Raw genomic sequence first — 23,630 nt, 5'->3', positions numbered from 1 at the left:
ATACACTACTTAGGTTGTTGACATAAACAGGATCATATCTTTTTCCATACATCTTAGATTGCACCCTTACATCCTATACTAAAACCTTGTGGAGATAGGAGAAAAAAATATTTTTTTGCTGGCATATTATGAGCACATTACACAGACTATAGTATGAATGAGAATACTTGACACAATCATTATTGTTGATATTCATAAATCTCTAACTCTGAAACGTTCGGCAACACTAGTTATTTTCAAACTGAGATTATCATATTATAAGTACTTCTTTCTGTGGCTGTCTCTTAATTAAACAAAGGAATCAGTGTGGTATGGTTAAAACAGTTATTTTTACTAAAAAGGGCTTTGTCAGGGTCAGACAAAATTATCACAAACTCTATAACGAAGTTATTCTTATAGCACATACTTCTTCACAGGTCATGCTTACTTCTTGCATATTGTTATAAAACAACATGTATTTTATTTAAGATCAATGATACTGGATAGCTGGTCAAATAATTTACAAATAAACATTGCTTTATTTTGTGATACAAATCAAATCATACAAGCCAAATTACAGCATTTAAAAAAAATAGCTTTTTTAAATTAACTAATATCACAAATATAGATTCTACGACACTATTTTACCTTAACATTTCCATATTTATTTCATGTGGCATAAAATTATTCACTGGAGTTAAAAATTTGGAATTAATTTAAGAACTGTCCTTCTCTACAATCTCAAGTAGGGTTTCCCACTGGATTTAGGGTGAAAACTTTATTGAAAACTAAAATTTCTTTTCTTAAAGAAATAAGTTAATTTTCATAGAGAACTGAAAAAAGACTAAGCAATTGAAGCAAAGAATTTTCATGCTCACTGCTGCAAAGCCAGTTGTGTTTAACGTGTGATGGGAGGAGCAGTTAGTGGACAATTATAATTCCTGTCAAACCTTACTATTCATTTTCCATTAATCAACTGCTTCCAATATTACTTCCAACACTCCGAGGACTCCCACACATCTCCTCCAAAAATCTTGTACACTGGGACCACTAAAGTAGTAGTGCCAACATAGCATCAAATCTCATCATTCTCCACTCCCACCATATCTCTTTATGGCCCTATTCCCTGACCCAACAACACATTCCACAAAACTTACAGACCACAACATCCTTCCACTCTTCCACACCTATCTTCACTGTTTCCAGATCTTTGAAACATCCCTGTGGACTCTCAAACTACTTCTCTCCCTCAGGATTCCTAATATGCCTTTGTTTAACTTATTATCTTAAATATCACTGCTCTAACCGTCTACGTACCTTGGGTGATGAAGGCCAGATCATGAGACGGATACGATACGGAGAAAAAATACCAAAGTACCAACATAGTGCAAGTTGCAGCTTTCCAGATTAATATAAACTAGTTTTTTTTTGTTAGTCATTACAGAATTTGAAAATATCCACTGTTGAAATATTTAATCAAAACATCCACCAAAACAATTTAGTACTTTAATAACTGCTATCATTCTGCTTAATGTATGCTTATCCCCTTCCAACTCTAATCTCTTTTCTGAGGTTCTGCATCAAAAAGGAGCACACTATCACCCATATGGCGGTTAGAGATTGGCAACAAATGCTGGGTTTGCCAATGGCACACTCATCCCATGAAGAAATAAAAAGTGAAAACAGACCCCAGATGGTGTCTGACCAAGGCTTTGCAGACATGAACTCACCTTTGAATTGCAATCCCTTTAACATAAGCTCAACAATTCATCAGCTTTGTTGATTACTTTTTTTACCCATGAACTACAAATGATCTTTCGTGGACAATGTACATGGTGATGATCTTAAAACTCCTTTGCTCCACAAGTTTTAAACTAAATTCTGGGTGTGAGACAAATATCTTGAAGGGTTGTCGTGCTTGAGAAGGTTACAAAGATAATGAGAACAAGGATGAGAATCTTTAAGTCAAGGCTTTCCTTAAATGTTGACATCAGTAAACAGAGGGATGATGAATTAACAACACTTGATGAGAGTCAGGCCATGGGGAGCAGAATTTTCCATTAAGGGGAGGATGGAATTACTCACATATACACCCAAAATATATTTGGTAACTGACAAATAATAATGAATTTGCTTTTTAAGGATATTTAGAACTTAACCACTTCAGTATTTCATTCTTTCCTTGTTCATTTCATGACTTCATTTTATATACTAGTAGATTTGAATACATAAAAACCTTGTGACCTTTGCAGATTTTATTGAACATATTATCTTCTATGATCTGTTTTGTATGTTAATGGCTGTTTACATACTGCACAAAAAGCTTATGTCACTATAAATTTAAACGTTTTGTCTTAAAACCCCAGGCAACTTCTCAGGATTTTCCTGATCAGTGATAAGTATAAACATAAATACTCTTATTTTTGGCATTATAAATGAATGGAAAACATTCAGTATACTGCTCCATTAAATACAAAGTAATATAATAATATATCAATCCATCAGATTAATATTTGTTCTAAGTATGTACCAACAGATCTAAGAACATCTTCTTCCCTCACCACCCACCCCAGCCCTGGTATCATAATGGATCTCTCATATATTACAGCTGATCATCTTCTGCACCTCTCTCTGCAGCTGTAATACTATATTCTGCATTCTATTACCCTGACGTACTTATGTAAAATGAGATTTGTCTGGTTAGCACGCAATACAATACTTTTCACTGATTTGGAACATGTAACAGTAAAAAAATCAAATCATTGTGAAATGCAGCGAAATTGTCCTGTTTTATAATTCTTGCAAATTCAAAACAATTTCAGCAAGGTCAAAATGTGCAATTCAGCAAACAGTATTGGCACTGTAACCTTCTTCATTCCATGATAACTAGCACATAATAAATTGCACTGAAATGAAACTTGGTTATTGTTAAAATATTTTAATTAACAAAAATATTATTCTTAATGGCCTATATTGTCCATGAATATGGACAAGCTTCATTTTCAAAATTTCCTGAGAAAATATTTGACATTCCAGACTTGTACAATCATAAAGAACAGAATAAACTTTGGTACATAACTCTTAACTATAAATTAATGACACTGTCAGTGACATCACATGTCATTTGTAAGCTTTTGCAGACGCTGAAAATTGACGGCAATATTTATATCCACTTTGGAGCTTGACCCTGGACTACAGTGTTTTCCAAAAGTCACTACTGAAGAGAAAGAAAGATTGCAGTGGGTTGAATCAAACCCAAAGAAATACTGCAGTCATTAATCTACACTCAAATGTTTTTTCACCTGCTTGTGGAAAAGTTTAACTCAGATGTACTTTCCACATTTTGGAGATTTTCAATTACATCAGGATGAAAAGCGCTATGACTTCCACAGTGTGGGTCTCAGCTTCAGGGCAGACTATCAATATGACCACCACAAATCTGCTGGTCAAAGATTTTCAGTTGTGCCACAGAGCAGAGAGCAGCAGAGTAAGGAACTGCAGAAGGGAGCTAGAAATGGTACAAGGCAAAGAGGTGAAATCCTCTTTCCAAGAAGGACTTCAGTTGCACTGAACTTAGTTCTGGAATTCTCTCCCTGAATCTCTTCATTTCTCTACCTTTACGCTGAGATGCTCATTAAAACTCACTTTTTTACCCAACATTTTGATCACCATACCTAATACCTGCTTGTGTGGCTTGGTATCAAATTTTATTTGATGATGCACATAAAAAGAACTATATAAATGTAAGAGATAACAAGGTGTAGAGCTGGATGAACACAGCAGGCCAAGCAGCATCAGAGGAGCAGGAGGGCCTAGGCCCGAAACGTCAGCCTTCCTGCTCGGCCTGCTGTGTTCATCCAGCTCTACACCTTGTTATCTCAGATTCTCCAGCACCTGCAGTTCCTGCTATCTCTATATAAATGCAAGTTGTTTTTGCAGGTTGCACAAAGAATCTTCATTTGAATTGCTGGGGAACCTACCTTAATGGTGTCAAAGTCACAACAGGGAGTCATTTATACAAGATAACTGTTAGGTTTTATTTACATGAGTATAGCCAACTTTCATGCCTAGGTACAATTTTATATACATTTTAAACACCAATGCAGTACCCAAGAATCCAAAAGTAGAACAGCACTTAAGATTTCATAAATAATTGCCTTCATTTTTTTAAACCAGTTTTTTAAAAAAAAGTTCATTGCATAACTAAAACCTTAACTAGTTTTCCCCACAAAGTGCGAAAGACGTCCCGTTTGGGACATTATACTACACGGAGTACAAAACCCAACTGTCATACGAGATACTCTACCCTGAAGCTGGTCTCACACTCGGATCTTAGTCAACACTACAATCAGATCATTTACATTACTTTCAAGTTACAAAGCTACTTTTGTGATTGTACAAAGTATTCTTGGATGCACTTGATTTACATGCTGTATTATACTGACACACAAAGTTCTGATAATAATTAGTAAATGTTATTCGGGTACCTGTCTGTGGTATGTACAGCCATGTCATGAAAATCCCTTTTCTCATTTGCTTGATTTTGCAGTTCTTTTGTGTGGTCTATCAACTGTTTCATAGTTTGCTCTGCTTTCCATCTCATCTCTCTTTCTTGGTCCAACTCTTGAATAAGGACCTAAAAGGAAGGAAGAACAAAGTAACAGTATTATTTAAGTGTAAAAAAAAACTGCAGAAAGCTGCAATATAAAAGGACTTGGGATACTTGTACATTAAACACAGTAAGCTTAGCACACAGGTGCATCAAGTAATCAGGAAAGCTATTGAAATGTTGGCCCTCATTTCAAACGTTGGGAAAATGAGAAAGTCTTCCTGCAACTGTGCAAGGGGAGACCACATCCGAGTACTGTGAGCAGTGTTGGTTCCATTATTTAAGGAAGATATAATTTGATTGGAGCCAGTTCAGACAAGGTTCCCCAGGATGGTCTCTGGTATTGAGGGAACTGTCTTATGAACAAAGGTTGAACAGGTTGAGTCTTTACTCATTGGAATTTTGAAGAATAAGGGATGATCCCATTGACACTTACAGGATTCTTAAGTGGTTTGACAAGGTAAATGCTGAGAGGATATTTTCCCGCATGGGAGACTCTAGGACCAAAAGGCATAATCTTAGGACAAAAGAGAATGACGACTGGTAACGGTTTAACCTAGAGTCACCATATCTCAGGTGAGGGCCAAGGTTGGGAAGGAGTGACCTTCATGGCAACCAGTGCAAGAATAGAACCCACAATGTTGGTGTCACTGTGCATTTGGAAACCAGTCAGCTAGCCAACTACCTACCCCCACCCCCACTTACACCTACACCTGTCAGTCAATAATCTTGGCCTAGAACCGTAAATTTCAGCTAAAGAACAGCAAAGTACTCCCACATCTGTCTAATTTAAGGGAAAAACCCCTAAACTTCTTTTGCTACCAAATAAGACATTTCTGGTTTTGTGGCATATCCATTATGTCCTTTCATCTCACTATCTGGGGCCTTTTGCTTGAGTTACTCACATGGCACATTGACTAAATTATTTCAGTAGATCTCAGATCTTCTTCAGTCATTCCACTGGAAAAAAAAGACTAAATTGTTCCTTTAAATTACCTTGTGGGCCAATATGAGCATGAACTGGGAGATTTTAGCATAACTAAATGCTGATGTATATTCAGGAAAAAGGTTTCCCTACATTATTTATTCAATATTAGGTGTTCTTGAATAGTGTACACAGTTCATCACTCTTGAATTGATTTTAAAAAAATAACATTAATTTTATTACCCTATATGTGGACTCCTCAGTTGTACTCGTTTTCTTGCTGTCTTGTGATTTGTGTTGAGGTTTTTGCATGGCTGACATATTACTGGGTGTGCATCCTATTATTTGGAGCTCAGCAGATTCCACAGGTGAACTGCTGGAGAAGTCTTCACCTCTGGGTTGGTTGTTAGACAATTTCAATTTTCGTAGGCAAGGCTGCTTGTTTCTGAGACAAAAAATAATCATTTGTGTTACACATTCATGACACTTTAACAAAGGAGGACATTCAGGAGAACACTTACAATGGAACCGTGCATTTAAGTCTTATCACAGACTTTTCTGTAAGATCTTATAAATTTTCTTTTTGACCCTCTGTTTAAAAATATATTAATATTCCACACTTTCATTCTGGTAATCATATATTTATGCCTCATAGTTAACCAATTTCTTTTTAGCATCAATCCATCACTGTTCTTTAAACATAGGATGCAGATTCCAACTTGACACGTTCGCAAATAAACCTCCATCTGAAACATTCACACATGCCAAACGACTCACTAGTTCCTTAGAGACCATTCATTAGCTATTACATTATTTAGTTTTATTTGAATAGTTACATCTTTTTAAATGTACTTTTTGTTTGCTTGTTTTATTAGTCAGCATGCAGTATCACTATTACTTTGAACCACATCTGAAAAGATCCAATGGATGACAAAGATATACAGATATTTACTACATTTTGTGCATATCTCCAGCTGTCATTCAAAACTCTGTGCCTGAACCATAACCTCCAGCCAGAGTAACAAAGTACTTCCATATCTATAGAAGGGAAAAAAGAAAATTTATTTTCTACCTAACAAGACATAGCTTTATTTTAACGGCATTTTTTGTGCCCTTCAATCTCAGCAGCTAATAGCTATTCAGTAATAGATAAGTTCAGTAATAGATAAGACTGAGCTATACGTTAACAGTAATTTACTCCTAATTGGTATTTGACCTACATAGAATAGAAAAGAAACTGTCAAACATCACTGAAGTTAATGCTGTAGAAACAAATTTTAATGTTTATAGTAGTGGGGTTTCACTATTTTTTCCATTGAGAGATCCATCAACTGTTTTCCATCAACAGTATTGACAGAAAAATAGCCAAATTGGTATTAAAACAATACAGCTGCATTTAAGGTAAGACAAAATTTCCTTCTCGGTCAGTGAAAGAAGCCCACAAATGAAAAATGCTGTTCGGAAAATAGTTCAAAAGGCTTTACAAAAGCAAGGTAAGGCTAAATAGTGAAACAATGCTTATCCTTATACCATATCTTTGACACAGATGTCTCAAAACAGAAGAATTGGAAAAAAAGATAAGAGATGATGAAAGCATAATCAAGAATATATCTTCTAAGAAAGCTTTTGAAAGCAGGAAGTGCATTATCAAGGCAATAACAATTAACTGGTGAGTCTCAAAGCAGAAGCCAAAACATTTGGAAGGGAAATCGGTTGTTCAAGGGAGGGAACGATGCCCCGGAGACCATACTAAGAAGACGAAAGGACAGAGGATTGGACATATGGGTGTAGGGATGTCATGGTACAACTAAGCAAATTTTTGCTGTGACATGCAAATGAGCTGTACAATATAGGTGAGAATTGCAGGACAGGAAAACTACATGAAACATGCTTCAAACAAAGTGAGTGGGACAAATCAACAACTGTCAAACACCCTCAACTTAATAAAATCACAAAAATGGCCTAACTCTAAAATTTATCTCATCCATTATACAAGTCACAGTTGGCATGCTATGGCAATCTACCAACACCATTCTGTACCCCAAAAGACCGTGAATTCTCATTCAGTAACATGTGGCTACACTTTTTCATGAAACACACTACCATCCATTATACACAGTCAACCAATCAACAGCAAGAATGTTAGCACGTGCAGACCTATTTCAAGCATGGTGGCCTGACAGATTAGCAATAAGATCTCGTCCGTATATCAATTTTCCTCCACTAGGTTTACCTTGATGATGGAGCAGAGTTTATTCTTAAAAAAAAAATATTCTTGGGATGTTGGTATCACTGACCAAGACAGCATTTATTGCCCACCATTAATCATCCAGAGGGCAGTTAAGAGTCAAGCCCTTTTGTATGGGTCTGGATTCATATATAGGCCAAACCAGATCGTGAAGAACATTAGTGAACTAGATGGGATTTTCCAACAATTGGTAACAGTTTCCCTTGACTCTTAATTTCAGACTTGTATTGAATTCAAATTCTATAACTTGCTATGGCAGGATTTGAACCCAGGTCTTTAGAATATTACTTGGATTTCTGGATTAATAGTCAAGCAATAATATCATGAGGTCATTGCCTCCCCTTCAGTGGAGAATATGCTGTCTGAAATGCTGATACCTGTCAGTTCTTCCAAGAGACTCTTGAAGTAACAAGTACTTTCTCCAGTTATATTATGTAACTATACATTTTTCTTTCTCAAATGTTGCCGCTCAAAGCGTGAAAACCTTTAAACAGCTTTCATATGGATTCTGTGACTGCATCATATTCAAAGTGACCAGGCACAAATGCAATTTAATCCAAGTTGATCTGTTGAGATTAAACTTACAATATATACATATTCAAATTATTTTGAAGTTTTACTTTTTAATACTTACTCAACTGCAAAATAATCACTTTGGTATCTAAAAAATGAAAGAGTTTCTAGTCTACTGGTAATTTTTGTGTAATTGTCGATAACAACAAACTATACAGAAGAGGGAAAAAGTGTAAGGAATCTGACAAATTTATTGACACATTCATTCCAATATCGAGACTTACTTATAATGAAAAACATCATTGTAAAAGATTATTGATCCATTGTGAATTACTCTACAAGCCTTCCATATTTGTCTTTAACATCATGCTTACCAGCTTATTTGTGAAGTAAGTTTGATGCTGTAAGCAAAGACCATCTATACTCCATTATGAAAATTATCTGGATAAGATTCCGGATCATGTAATCTACAGGAATTAGTTTTCAAAAGGAATAGCTTTTTAATTGCAAGAAAAAAGTTTGCCTAATGGAAACTGTGAAATTAAACTTTGATGTGATATTGTTTTTTTTTTAAAATAGCTTGAAGCTCCTAAAGAGATACAAGAGGCTGGACTTCCATCAAGAACTGGGAGCAGGGAATTTTCCCAATGTCACAAATCACACCTTTGTCCCAGCAATGCAATTTTGCGGAGAACCGGGACCCAGATTTGATAGTAATCAAAAATTTAATTGATGAAGAGTAGAGAAGGTTGAAAAAAAGACATAATAAAGGCAGCAAATGTCTCCTAATAGCTTGTCTAGGACATCAATATATGTAGTAGACAAATCGCCTCAGAAATGACAGCAATACTGTGTTCAAGTCTTGGACAGATTTGGTCTTTACACAAAGCTTTTCTGGAGAAAATAAATAGTTGGCACAATGACAACAAAGGAGCAAATTTGGAAGTTTCATTTAACAACCGACAGGGAGATAAACTACGTTAACACATATTAGGGCAGCCCATGACAGTACAGCAAAAATGGCTGACAAAAGCCCTAACAAGCTTTGCAGTATGTTTGACAGGAATTAGAGTGTGTGGGAAAGGCTTGTGTTCTCAGCGCTTAAAACAATAGCTGTCTGTTTAAATAAGATTGGGGGGGCTCCCTATCTCTTATCAAGGACAGCGTCTAAGAGTGTTGAATGGTGGATGACTCCATTACAGTCTTGTACAAGATAACAGGCACAGACATAGTTGAGAGTAAAAGGTCACAAGTGGCCATGGAGAGTTTGGTTTCCTACATACCGAAAGGGCCCATTCAGATCACAGCAACAAGCAATTACTAATATAGTGATGTACGGGAAATCCAATCATAGTTGAACAATCCAGCACTAATTAATCAACAGTATACAGGGGGAAGGGGTATGTGCCACCATGTTAATGTTTCAAGAAAAATGCATGAAAGACAATGTACTTGTATTTAAAATTAGAGTGTCATTGGCTTTTCTTCCGATATGAGCTGAAGATTAAGGGGGTAATTGGACAGTAACATTGAGGCCAGATTCGGAACAGTCTTTGGCTTCTCCCTGCATTGTACTGGTGGATGCATGAATAAATTGCCACGTGCCTTGAACTCTACCTGTTGTATAAGTGGGTTTACGGAGGTAATAAATTTTCAGGAGACAGCAAAGGACCATAGGTAAACTAAACATTAACAGGAGTTGAGAATACAACATCATTGAGGAATCAAAAAAAAAAAAAATGTCTGGGGCATTGAGATCAAGACCAATCAATATGTCTGCTGCATTTTGAGAAGAATGAAAATTAATGTGTGGTTACTTAGTGGATTGAGAAAAACAGAAATTAATGAATTTGGAATACATTATTAGCATTGAGTCAGTGGAAATGGGGTAAAAGAGTGGTTTATCAAATATGATGAAACAAAATAGGAAGAAATTGGTGTCACAATCCATTGGGGTATGAGCTAGAAATCAAGCCCCACTATTCCTCGAGTTGAAAATGTAATCCAACAACCCAAAGCCCACAATTTACCTGACTGACAAACTCAAGTTAAGTACAGAAACCTGGTGAGTTTATCAAGAAAACAGCTATTTATTGTAAATGGAACCAAAACAAAGTTGCTGGAAAAGCTCAGCAGGTCTGGCAGCATCTACGAAGGAGAAAACAAAGTTAACGTTTTGGGTCTGGTGACCCTTCCTCAGAACATCACCAGACCCGAAACGTTAACTCTATTTTCTCTTTCACAGTCGCTGCCAGACCTGCTGAGCTTTACCAGCAACTTTGTTTTTGTTCCTGATTGACAGCATCTGCAGTCCTTTTTGTTTTTATTTATTGTAAACAAATTGGTTATAAACAATGATAGAAAAGAAATATGAATTGCTAACTTATAATTCTCTATAACCTAAACCTGATTCCTTTTATATCCCTTTCACAAAAATTCCAGTCCACTAAATTTAATGATCTTTCAATTCTTTTTAGTTCTTTGCTGATTAAACAAGGTTGTCCTGACCAACATGCTGCCTTCCAATTACTGTTTGAGAATTTACCCCTTTCAGTTTTTTTGAAGGTGATTTTCCATTTTTCCTTTCTAAAAGGAGGAGAGAAAAAAGGTGAATGGAAGCCAGCTAGGCATTACTGAAGACTTTCTGGTACCTCCTCACTTGAAGAGAAACACAGTCTTTTTGATGCTCTCTTTCCAGCTAGGTGTTTCTCTGCTGTATTGGTCCCACACAAGCTGCGGTCTCTTGATCAAGACCAAATCAAAATGTTGTTGTTAAGCAATTGTTCTGTGGTTCAGAATCTATCAGCTTCATGCTGTCTGTTTTGCTCTCACTGTTTCAGGAGAAAGCAATGTTATGTACAACTCAATGTGTTCCAGTATATATCATTTTTGAAGCTGCAGCCATCTCTGCATAGTTTCTTCATTTTAAGTCAATATATTTCTTCCTTTTTTAAAATTTTAAAATTCCAAAGTAAAGGAAATAAAAGAAGTAGCCTTTACACAGATTGGCTAAGCATGTACTTTTGGTACATTACAGCCTGAATTTTCCGCTGCTGTTGTTTTAATTTTGTGTAAATCGGGCAACTGATAGGAGAAAATGAGGAATTCTGTCTGCTCTGTCCATTCTGCATTGTTGTGATGTTTTCAGAGAAGTACTTTTCCCACACCTACTTAAGTTTACTTAAAATAAAATATTCTTCCCAAAAACTACTTCACAGTGCTCAAGCTAAGACATCAAGTCTAAAGGCATACCCATTGCAAAATCAGAAATCTAAGGTTATTGAGAACAGGTTGTAATGGCAGATGATTTCAAGGATCAAAAGGAATTACTTACTTTTCTAGTTCATTCTAAATGTAGGTTCTCATGAGTCTTTATGCCAACTAAATTATAGAACTCCCCCATCATTAGCTAACCAATAGGTTATCCAATGGATGTTATTCAATACATAGCCCACCTACACCATTTAATGTTTTAGATCTGGCAGTTAAAATCTGTTCATTGCTGTTTATACTGAATTTGATTATATAAAGGTATTTAGCTGCAGAGTTATAAAATTATCTTGACTAACTGTGAACTGAAGAAAAAGTCATTTTTATCTGGCAAGAAAGATTGCACATGAATCTTTCTGTGTCCAACACAGCCCGAAAACAAGTGCAGCTGCAAACAAAAGTGAGATATCTCACCTTAACATAATCAGTACAAGCAGTAGCTTCTCATACAAAAGGAAGGTGGAAAATACAGCAGATATCACATCTATGGAGGTAGTTGCACGCTTAACTTAGCATCTATTTGAAACAGCAAATGTATTAACATAGTTTAGTGATGATTACTTTACCCACATCTAAATTTTTGGTCTTCACCATGCACCTATTAAACATGTCTTCTATTAGGTAAAAGAAAAACATTTGACTTACACAGGAAATGTAACCATCGTCAGCTTTACTAGATTTTCAAAAAGAAAACAAGTTAAAAATAATAAATTCACAACAGATAAAAATGACTAAAAACCCAAAAGAACTGCAGATGATGTAAATCAGAAACAAAAACAGAATATGATGGAAAAGCTCAGCAGTCTGGCAGCATGTATGGAGAGAAATCAGAGTTAACATTTCGGGTCCAGTGACCCTTCCTCGGAACAGATAAAAGTGACTTTTTCTTCAGTTCATAGTTAGTCAAGATAATTTTATAACTCTGCAGCTAAATACCTTATATAATCAAATTCAGTATAAACAGCAATGAACAGATTTTACCTGCCAGATCTAAAGATGGAAGCGTTTGCCCAGCAGCTCAAACTCAGCCTCTAAATAGTGTTGATGGGATTCATACAGTATCACGCAAATTGATTTGCTGAAATTGCATAAATTTGGAAATGGAAGTTAATAGTAATTCTCGGATGCAAACTTTTTTCAATAACAGCACTCTATTGCATTATCCAATCTATTGGCTGTAATGTCAATGGATTGACTTTTGGCTAATAAATAGGATGACAGCCTCAACCAGGCATAAATCAATACGTAATTACATTTTAAAAACCTTTATAGTTAATTTTGCAGGACAGTACATTTTCATTTTAGAAAGAATGGAAAGAAAAATTTGGTTCAGTTTTAAATTTACCACCAGCAAAAAGAAGTCGATTTTGAATATTGGCCTTGCAGTACAGGAATCCTACTTCAAATCTGCTTCAGTGAATGGGATAAATCAGCGTGCACAAAAGAAGTTGGTTATTAGAGGTCATCATCTCAGTCACAGAAGATAGCTACAGATGTTCCTCACGGCAGTGTCATAGACCTAATCATTTTTAACTGCTTCAACTCCCTTCTCTTCATCATAAAGGTCAGAACTGGTGAGGTTTGCTGATGATTACTTGATGTCGAAAAAGTTAGGATTTGTAACTCCTTAGTCACTGAAGCAGTCCATGCCATTGTGCAACAAGATCTGGACCACAATCAAATTTGAGCTGATGAGGGCAAGTAACAGGCCTGTCACACAAATACCAGGAAATGACCATCTCCAAAAAGGAAGTATTTAACAAACTTTCCTTGTCATTCAATGGCACTGCCATCACTGAATCCCTCATCTACAAATCCCAGGGCTCTCACTGACCAGAAGCTTGACTGACCAGCTATGTAAAATTATAATATCATGAGAGGTATAGATAAGGTGAATGGCAGGTGTCTTTTCCCTAGTGTGGGGATTTCCAGGCTAGGGGGCATATTTTTAAGGTTGAGAGGAAAAAGATTTTAAAAAGACAGGTAGGGCTTTTTTTTTTTTAAAAAAAAAACAGAGTGGAATATGTGTGGAATAAACTTCCAGAGGAAGTGGTGGATGTTAGTACAGTTACAGTGTTTAAAAGACTCATGAGAAACAATGTTTAGAATGAACTAGAAAAGCAAGTAATTTCTTTTGGTCCTTGAAATCATCTGCCATTACAACCTCCTAAAGGCATGAATAAGAAATGCTTGGAGGAATATGAGCCAAGCGCAAGAAGGTAGAACTAATTTAATTTGGTATTATGATCGGGATGGATTAGTTGGACTGAAGGGTCTGTTTCCATGCTGTATGACTTAATGACTCTATATATGTAGCAGTTACAAAAGCAGGTTAGTGTTTGGGAGTTCGGTGACAAATAACTCACATCCTGATTCCCCAAAGCCTGCCCATTATCCAGAAGCTGGATGTGATGAAGTACACACCACTTGCCTGGACGATTGCAGCTCCACTAATATTCAAGACGCTCGACAGTTAAATACAAAGCGGTCCACTTGGTCAGCGCAAAACAATCACTCTAAATATTCACTCCTTCCACCAGTGGCACAGAGCGACAGCACCCCAATTCTGTTCTTTCTTGTTGTTGGTTCTAATGTGACAATAATTTCAGCCTCTCACTCCTGTTTCTTCTCTACTCATTCAGTCAAATAGAATTGTCAGCATAGAAGCGATACATAACTGAGACTGGTATCAGACACTACACGTAAGCTTCCTTCCACATTAATTAACTTCCCCACTTATCCCACATTCCCCCTATTCCCTCACTCTCATGTATGCATCCAACCTTCCTGAAAATAAGTCAAAGCTACCGGTTTCAGTCATTGCACGTGCCAATGAGATCCACATTCTCACTAAGTAAAACAAAATCATTTGAAATTTTTTATTCCATTGGCGATCTTATATTTATGCCCTCTTGTTCACAAATGGAAACAGTTTCTCCACATTCACGCTTATTGAACCCATTCATAAGTTCAACAATTCTACCGGATCTCCTCTTCACCAGCGAGCAACAGCCAGCTCCATAATTTTTAAATAGTTACATCTGGACTTCTCCTGCAGTTACTTCAAAATTGTAGGATGCTACTGCAGAAAGGACAAGCAATCCTCATTTATTAGAATACCCAATAATTAATGCTTTTCTTTTCTGAAGACTATCACTTTGTGCAGCAAGGTAATTACTTACAACATGACACTTAGGGTGTTGCTTGTAATTTTCTCCTCCTGCTCAGGCCTGCATAATGGATATCTCGCTCTACACATCTATTGTCTAATTTCAGACATACAGAAATACGGCCAAAACACTGAATGTTTTCAAGGAAATAGACATAGTTCTCAGGGCTAAAGGGATCAAAGGGTATGGAAGCAAAAGCTGGAATAGGGTACCAAGATGGATGATCAGCTACGACATATTGAATGGCAGAGCAGGTTCAAAGGGCCGAATGGCCTACTCTTGTTTGTATTTCCAGCAGCATCTTTGCCCTAATCTCAATTCCATGCTGCACCTTCTAACTACTGGCTTCTGTCATTTCTGGATGTGACCAGACCATCTCCTGTGTTTAAAGGATCTTGCATCTTGCCACTTTGTGTGAAACAGTTTCCCAAGCTCAGTAACACAAAACTTCACCTGTCCTGGATCCTCAGTTTCCAAAATTTCACCATCATGCAAATTCAGACAACTAATTATTTCCACAGACATGCTATTCTGAAGCACAGAACATTGGAATAAAAACACAAAGTGGCCATGCAGATGACTGGACATCCACTCGCTCATCTGAAGATCTGAAGACTAAATTTTAACTGGGTCACCCTAATTCTTCTGACAAATAACTTCACTTTTATCTCTACTAAACTATATCAGGAACAAATTCTTCAAGGTTTCAATCTTGACCCCAAAAAACAAATGGATTAGGCTGTTAAAAAGATTTGCACCCACTCAGTAAGCTTCATCCCACACTTGCTTCCAGCTACCCTACTTCAGAGCTTAATGGAGGTGGCGCAGAGGACAGGCAGCTAACTGCTTAGCAGGTGGCAGATTGGCCAACTGAATATTTTAATGAGCAGTTGATTTGATCTGCTTTGTTGGTCTTTCCCTGGATGATCAGGCTTCCCTCAAGGTGAGCAAATTAAAGAAGATTTTAATAGAATACCATTAGTATAAAAAAAAGTGTAAAGAAGTTTTCCTTATGTCTTGCTCCATGAAAAGTATGAACTAACTTAGTACATGGGCAGGATCGTCAATGGAGTGGCAATTATTGTCAACTTGCTGCTCTGCTCCCATTTTGCTCACACTGACGGTGCTCCGCATTCCTGGTTGGGTCTTCTCAGCCTGGATTCTTCAGAAATGCGAAGTATAGCATTTATCCAAAAATTTCCGTTGGACTGCGAAAGCACAGATGGGAAGACAAGCTGCACCTTCTGTCATTAGGTAGTTTAAATGATCAGTGTAATCATAGCGTATGGGCAAACGGATGAAGATCAGTGAATGGGTGATGTAGGTAAATAATGAAATAAATGAGAAAATGGATAGTGTGACAGTTGGGTAGGAAGACGAATAAATGATGGTCAGTCAAAAGGGGTTTTAAGGTCAAGGAGAAGTCAGGTATAGTCTGGTGGGGGAGGTGGGTAAGGGGTGGTGGGTGGTGGAGGATAGGCATATTGGGTCACAGAGGTAGTCAAGTTGTTAAAGGGACAAATCCTGTCAGGGTTGGGAGGGATAGCTGGAGTTGTTAGGATGGGGCAGCTAGATTAGGATTTTTGTCTAACATTTCCTGGTAACTATTCACGTAAGTAAGTCAAAACCATCCAAAGTCTTCACTTTTAATTCGGAGTTGGAGACTGTTGTGGACGGTTCCAGAACACAGGAGGAATTGCTATCAGAGACTTAAGCTTCTTGCACAATTCTATTGGATGTCAGAGTGTCAGGATTCTGCAAGGTGTCAACATGTATCTTGGGCTGTTCACCCAACCTCCAATAATTCAGAGACTGAAAGATCTAGGTCATGCTTTCGAAGGTCAGTCATAGGATACATAGTTTTTTAATTGCCCATAAACGCTGCAGTAGAAATCTTTAGGAAAGGTATTTTATACAAAAAGTTACACACCATGCACTGCTAGTATAGTTGTTTCAGCAGCAATAAAACAGGAATGAATCAGTGATAGAAGCTATACTTTTTTTGTGTGTGCACGGAATGTGGGCACCGCTGGCTTTTCCACATTTATTGCCCATCCCTAACTGCCCCAGAGAAGGTGGTGGAGACTTGTTTTCAATGATTTGCTACAATCCTCGGGGGTATAAGCCCTGTTAGGAAGGGAGGGCTAATATTTCCAGTCCCGTTAAAAAAAAAAATTGGTCAGTGGCAAATCAGTTGGGAAAATATGGGAAGATCAGAAAAATTAGATTCTTGATGTTGTGAACAGAGTCTAATCCTGCAACCAAGTTTTAAGTGGCAAGGTGATAATTTCACAAGTGAGGAGACATAGGCCTATCTACATGCACTGACACTTATTGGTATCTAATTTTGCCTCATTTATACGCAGTTTCTTTCTACCACCACTTCCCCCCACACCCCCATGTTGGAGAGAATATAGATGGCAACAATTCCCAACATGAAAGTCAGTGCAGGTACCTGGCAGCTCATGGCTCACTGGGCTTGGGCATTCATTTTGGACAGCAGCCCCCAGAAGTGTGCAGGCACACTTCATCAGCAGTGAGCACATGCACCCTTGTCCATAGAGGTTTGCATTACTCGTGCACCAGCCTTAGCACATCAGGAAACAACTCCAATTTGCTTAGAATTCTGTTCTCATTTCAATACTGCAGTTTAGAATGAAAGGTGCCCACGTGCTCCAATGTTGCTGGCAGGTCACCTTGAGCACAGTGTTATGGATTGGATAGGGTTCATACTCTGGGCTTCAATTATTCAAAATAAATTCAATAAGATAACTGGAACTCAATTACAATAACTAGCAGCATAGGAACAGCAGTAGACTATCCAGCTCATTAAGCCTGCCCCACCATTCAATAAGGTCAGAGCTGATTGAACACTTTCATGCCTTTTGCTCAGCTCATTCCCATAACCCTGTTTGGCATTGATAGTAAGAAATCTAAAGTCTCTACCTCAAATGTACTCAGATACTGAGCCTCCACAGGCCTCTGAGGTAGAAAATTCCAAAAGTTCACAACGCTTTGAGTAAAAAACATATCACGTCATCGCAGATCTAAGTAGCATCTCCCATGATTAAATTGTGCCCCCTGGTTTTTGACTCCCTAACCAGAGGAAATATCTGACCTCCATCTACTCTCACTATCCCTTTATGTATTTTGTAGGTTTCAATGAGATTACCTCTCGTTCTTCAAAACTCAAGGGAATACAATTTTCCCAATCTCTCTTCATCGGTCATTCCCGGGATCACAGGGCTAAATACAGTGAGAACCTTTACTGCACATCCCCAGTAATATCAATGGCAATTGTATCTTTCCAGACACAAGGCGACCGAAACTGCATTCAGTACTCCAGGCACTATCTAAACCAAGCTCCTACACAATTGAAGCAAGACTTCTCCTCATACATAATCTGATACAAGATGATGAAACTGTTATCAATTCTCATAATAAATCAAACAAAACTGAACTTGAAAGTTTTGTAAATAAACTTTCATAACAAGAATACCTGTGCAACATACAGAAGTTCATGACAGAAGTGTTTTAGAATATTATCATCCAAAACTAGTCTGCACATTTGATTTCAAAATCATTTAAGGCCGCTATAACCCTTAAGGAAATCTCAATATTATAGCTGCAAGATAGAAAATAATTGCATACTGTCTATCTTTTATCTCTGAATCAACCATGAAACATTGGTAACCCAAGAATTTTCTGCCACAATGTGATTTGCTTCAAAGATACGCTGCTGGGAATCGATAAAGGCAGCTTAAAAGAATAGGGAAAGAGGGGAAAAAAAAAGTCAAATCTTTTCTCATGAATAAAGATTATCCTTAGTATTTTATGAAGCAGCTAAAAAAAGCACAGCATGCCAAGCGAGAGAAGTGCAACAAAGCAGCTTGAACCAATCATGCTTTTTAACTGTAATCAGACAAAAACTCACATCAAGCAAAGGAATGATAATGGGTCAATAAAAGCTTAGTCAAATTGGTTTCAAGCAATACCTTTAATGACAATTTAAGGCAAGTAGAGGAGCTAAAGGGAATTGCAGATCTAAATCACTGGAATGGGCTCCCAGAATTTAAGAATTGAAGGAATTGAGGACCTGTGAAGGTTGAGAGTGAGAGAGATGGGAGTACTAGGTCCATGAAACAATTTGAATATGAGAATGAGAATTTTAAGTTTGAATTGTTAGTAAATCAGGAATGAATGGAGGTTAGCTTGTGCAGTGGTGATAAGTGAATGAGATTTGATGCAGATTAAGATACCAAGAACGAAGTTCTGCACAAGTTCAAGCTTTCAGATTTTGGCAAATTCAATGCCTGAAGAAGAGCATTGCAAAAATCAAATCTACATAGGTCTTAGCAGCAGATAATAATATTAAACTTGTCTTTTGGTCATCATTGAGTACTGTCCTTGTCCTAAGTAAGTAGCAATATGTTTCAATACTGGTTACCATATAATTGTTCTAAGAATACGAATGTCTACATCTTTAAACCTTAAGAATCACAAGGGGGCCACTTTCTACTGGTGAAGTACGAGTTTAATGATGTATGTTGCTGTTAATAGTCAAAATTAGCCAGCTAATTCATGGAATTCTGATACATTGTGAATTGAGAGTTTTGCAGAATTTTGTCAGATTACATTGTTCCTGTATTTACTTCACACTTTCGCGTTTGGTCTCAGCCTGCCTGGTGTTTTTAAGTAAAAACAGAAAAGTTCTGAAGGACTGGACTTGAAATGTTAACTGTTGCTCTCTCCACAGATGCTACCAGATCTGCTGAGTTTGTCCATTTCATGTTTCCACCATCCACAGTATTTTGCTCTTATTTGGGATTTTAAAGAAGTTGATGGATTTGTACATGATTTGTCCATTAAACCTATTACAATAAATTAGGGCTGGAAATTAAGAGTCTAAATTCCTGTTAAAAATGTCATTATTGTTAATACAATGTCAATTAATCTCAAACCCAAAGTCAACATTTCTGTATTTAGGAAATTCTTCATAAAAATTAAAAGAACAATTATCCTCTGTCTTGTACTTTAATCCGATCTTTCTTGCCCACAATTTACTTCATACACATGATTTGACACCAATTCACACACCATATCTCCCTTATTCCCCTATTTCTTTCTCAACACTCCATCACCATCCCTGTCTTGTTCCATTGGCTGGGAAGACTCACTAACAGTTGCAACACTGTGGTATACATTCGTGAGGGAATGCCTTTGGCAGTATACAACATTGATGTTCAGAGTCAAAGTTTCATGCACAAAAAACAAATCCTGCTCATTACTCCCTACCGCCCACCCTTGGTTGATGAATGAGTACCATGCAGTATTGAACGCCACTGGAAGAGGGTATAATGGCACAGAATGTATTTTGGATGAGGGACTCCAACATCCATAAATAAGGCTGCCTCAGAAGCACCATTATTGACTAAGTTGACTGATTCCTGAAGCTGCCAAACTGCATCTGTGGCAGGTGGTGAGAACCCTAATACAAGGGAAAATTCAACTTGACCTGATGGTTACTAATTTATTTATCACAATGCATCTATCCATGTCAACAGTGGTAGGACTGACTACCACACAGTCCTCGTGGAAACAAAACCCTGTCTTCACACTGGAAACACTATCCAATACCATATTACTACTACATAGCAAAATTGAATAGGTTTACCAATCCCAATTCAATGACGAGCATGCAGGATCTCCAGCAGATGTACCTAAATGAGGTGCCAATTTGTTGAAGCTACAACACAGGACTACATTCATGCAAAATAGCAGAAACTGCATGCTATAAAAAGATGCAAGTGATCCACAACAACAACAACAACTGAATCAAACCTCCACGATCAAGTCACATCCAGCAATGAATGGTGTTATGACAGTGGGTTCAGTACTGGAGTACAAATGGCCAGCCCGAAAGGTTTGTAACCACCTACAGATGAGTGAATAATCTACATCTTTCTCCTCCTGAAGTCAAAGGAATATATGATTTAGGAGTAGGCCACCTGGACTATGCCATTGAATAGTGTAATGGCTGATCCGATAATCCTCAACTCCACTTTCCTCCATTACCTTCAGAAAACTGGAATGCCTTACTGATTAAAAATCAGTCTGGTTCAGCCTTGAATATACTTATTGACCCAGCCGACAGAGTCCCCTTTGGTAATGAACTCCAAAGATTCATTACCCACAGAAGAACTTCCTCCTCATCTCGGTCTTAAACGAGTGACTTTTTACTGAGGATTATGCCCTCTGCTCCTAGGTTGTCCAACAAGGATGGCAACCTCTCTACATCTAAACTGTCAATATCATTTTATAAGAAAATCTTCCATACCTCAAAATTAACCTTGTGTAACTTTTCTGGAATGCCTCAATATCTGTCATGGTAAAGGCACTGGACTAGTAATCAAGTCTAATATTCTTGGGTAATGGGTTCAAATTGCACCATGGCAAAGAAATGGGAATTAAAAATTAGTCCGACAGTAACCACTGTCATTGTCAAAAGTAAAAATCCATCTGGTTCACTAATGCTCTTTAGGTAAGGAAATCTGCCATCCTTATCTGATCTAGCCTACACATGACTCCAGACCAACAACAATGACTCTTAACTGCTGTATGAAGTGGTTCCAGAAAGCTGGTCAGTACCAGGACAATTAAGGATAGGCAATAAATGCTGGCCCAGCCAGCAACATCTACATCCCATGAACAAATATATTAAAATAATTCATTGGGAAGGTCCCAAATTCTAAGAATGCTTGGAAGATTACTAGCAGTGCAAACATTAACTCTGTAGCTACTTCTTTACAAGCTAAGGCTGCAACCCATCCGATCCAGGGGACTTATTGATCTTCAGCCCCAGTAGTTTCCGTAAAAGTTACTGTATTTATTTCTTCTTCCTCCTGCCCCTTCCCTTTAGTCCTTTCATTTTGTATTTTTGGAATGCTATTACAATCCTCTTCTGTGAAGAATGACAAAGTATTTATTCACCTCTTCTGTTTCCTGGTTTCCCAAGAATTTTTTTTCCTTAGGTATATTCTCTAAGGAGCACATGTTCACTTTGGCTTCTCCTATTTTTTATATTTAAAAAGAAGATCTTACTGCCTCTCATGACAGAAGAGATATTTTCCTCATCGCTATCTATTATTTTTATAAGGTATCTCTTAGTTCTAAATTCTCATAGTAGGTTATACATCCTTTCAGCATACACCTTAACAAGTCCTCTTGGGACTTCTAAACCTCTTCTTCTAAACTGTAATGGAGACAAACCTGTCTAAAAACTTTCCTCAAAATATCTCCCTCACCCCAGGAATTAATAGAAAAAACATTGTCTGAATTGCTTCTAATACAATTATCTCCTTTCCTAAATAAAGGAAACCAAATCTGTACCTAGTATTCCTGATGGTCTCACTTGTATAACTTTGCAAAGCGTTTCTCCTTTACAATAAGCAACAATACTCAATTTGCCTTCCCAATTATTTGTTGTGCCAGCATACTAACTTTTTTGGTGATTCATGCACCAGGACACTCGAGTCCCACTGTACTCCTATACCATAGCATTCTGAAATCTCTCTCCTTTTGAATAACATGTTGTATTTCTACTATTCCTCCAGATGTGGACATGTTCACATTTTCCCACATTGTGCTCCATCTGCCAAATCCTTGCTCACTCACTTAATCTATCTATATTTCTTTGCAGACTCGTTATGGCCTCCTCAGAACACGTTCCTATCTTCTTGCCAACAACTAATTTAGCAATCGTACATGCTGCTCCCTTCTTCATAGAATTTAGTTTTCAGCCACTTCAACTCAGTCCATACAATATCAAGAAATAACTGAGCCCATTGGATAGAGTCAAGGCTACAGGTCCTGGCAATATCCTTGCTGTAGTGTTCCAGACAAGTCACATCTCCAGTCAGGCTGTTTGAGTACAACTACAAAGGCATCTACCAGATAAAGAGGAAAGATACTCAAGTACCTGGTTCAGTAAAAAACACAGGACAAATTCAGTCTGACCGATAACCACTTCAACAGCCTACTCTCAATCATTAAAGTGATGAGAAGTATTATCAACAGAGTGATCAAGTGGTATTTACTCATAATAACCTGTGCTCAGATGCTCAGTTTGGATTTTACTAGCACTATTAGGCTCAAACCTAATTACAACTTTGATCCAAACATGGACAATAGAGCGGAGTTGTAGAAGGAAATTGAGCGTTACTGCCACCAAGGCGAGCTTTGACTGGATGCGAAATCAAGAAATCTTTAAAGTCGAAGTCAGTTCAAATTGGAGGAAAACTTTACGTTAGCTGAGGTCAAACTTAGCATAAAGTCAAATAGGTTTGATTGACCATCATCTCAGCCCAGCTCATAGCTGCAGGAGCTCCTCAAAATTACGTTCAAGGCCCAAACTTCTTTCACTACTTCATACTGGTCTTCTTTTCACCATAAAGTCAGAAATAAGGACTTTTACTAATTGCATCATATTCAGGCCCATTCACAGAGTTTCAGATAATGATTCAGTATGTGCCTATATACTAAAAAATCTGAAGCACCTTCAGGTTTGGGATCGTAAGTGATGAATAATCATTTCCAGCAAGACAGAGTATAAACATATCATTATCACAGTGAAATCCCTCATCATCAACATCCTAGGTTGCAGGGGAAATGGGATCACCAAAGAATACTATAGCTACAAGTCAGAGTTTGGGTATTCTGCTGTGACTGACTCAGATCCTGTCGGCCAAAAGCCTTTCCACCACCCACAAGGAAGAAATCAGGGTGTGATGCACTTCTGCAGCCTTCAAAGGACCAGGGTCGATCCCCCAGCTTGGTGGTAACAGTAGAGTTGGGGATATGCCAGGACGTGAGGTTGCAGATTGTGCTCGAGTACCATTCTGCAACTTTCAACGGACC

At 37.6% G+C, this 23,630-nt stretch overlaps 1 protein-coding gene across 1 annotated transcript in view; it reads right to left on the bottom strand.

Annotated features, from left to right (window-relative positions):
• The window catches only part of lrrcc1 (leucine rich repeat and coiled-coil centrosomal protein 1), a 122,356-nt gene that overhangs the window by 57,667 nt on the left and 41,059 nt on the right, over positions 1 to 23,630 (bottom strand). Inside the window, exons 8-9 of the mRNA XM_048596141.1 lie at positions 5,757 to 5,958; positions 4,467 to 4,615 (exon numbers count right to left, since the gene is read on the bottom strand). Of these exons, the coding sequence (XP_048452098.1) occupies positions 4,467 to 4,615; positions 5,757 to 5,958 (351 nt within the window). The remainder of the gene's footprint in view (positions 1 to 4,466; positions 4,616 to 5,756; positions 5,959 to 23,630) is intronic.

This window comes from Rhincodon typus, chromosome 4 (genome assembly GCF_021869965.1).
Source record: "Rhincodon typus isolate 14 chromosome 4, sRhiTyp1.1, whole genome shotgun sequence".
Taxonomy (NCBI): Eukaryota; Metazoa; Chordata; class Chondrichthyes; order Orectolobiformes; family Rhincodontidae; genus Rhincodon; species Rhincodon typus.
This window is presented reverse-complemented; position numbering and strand designations above follow the sequence as displayed.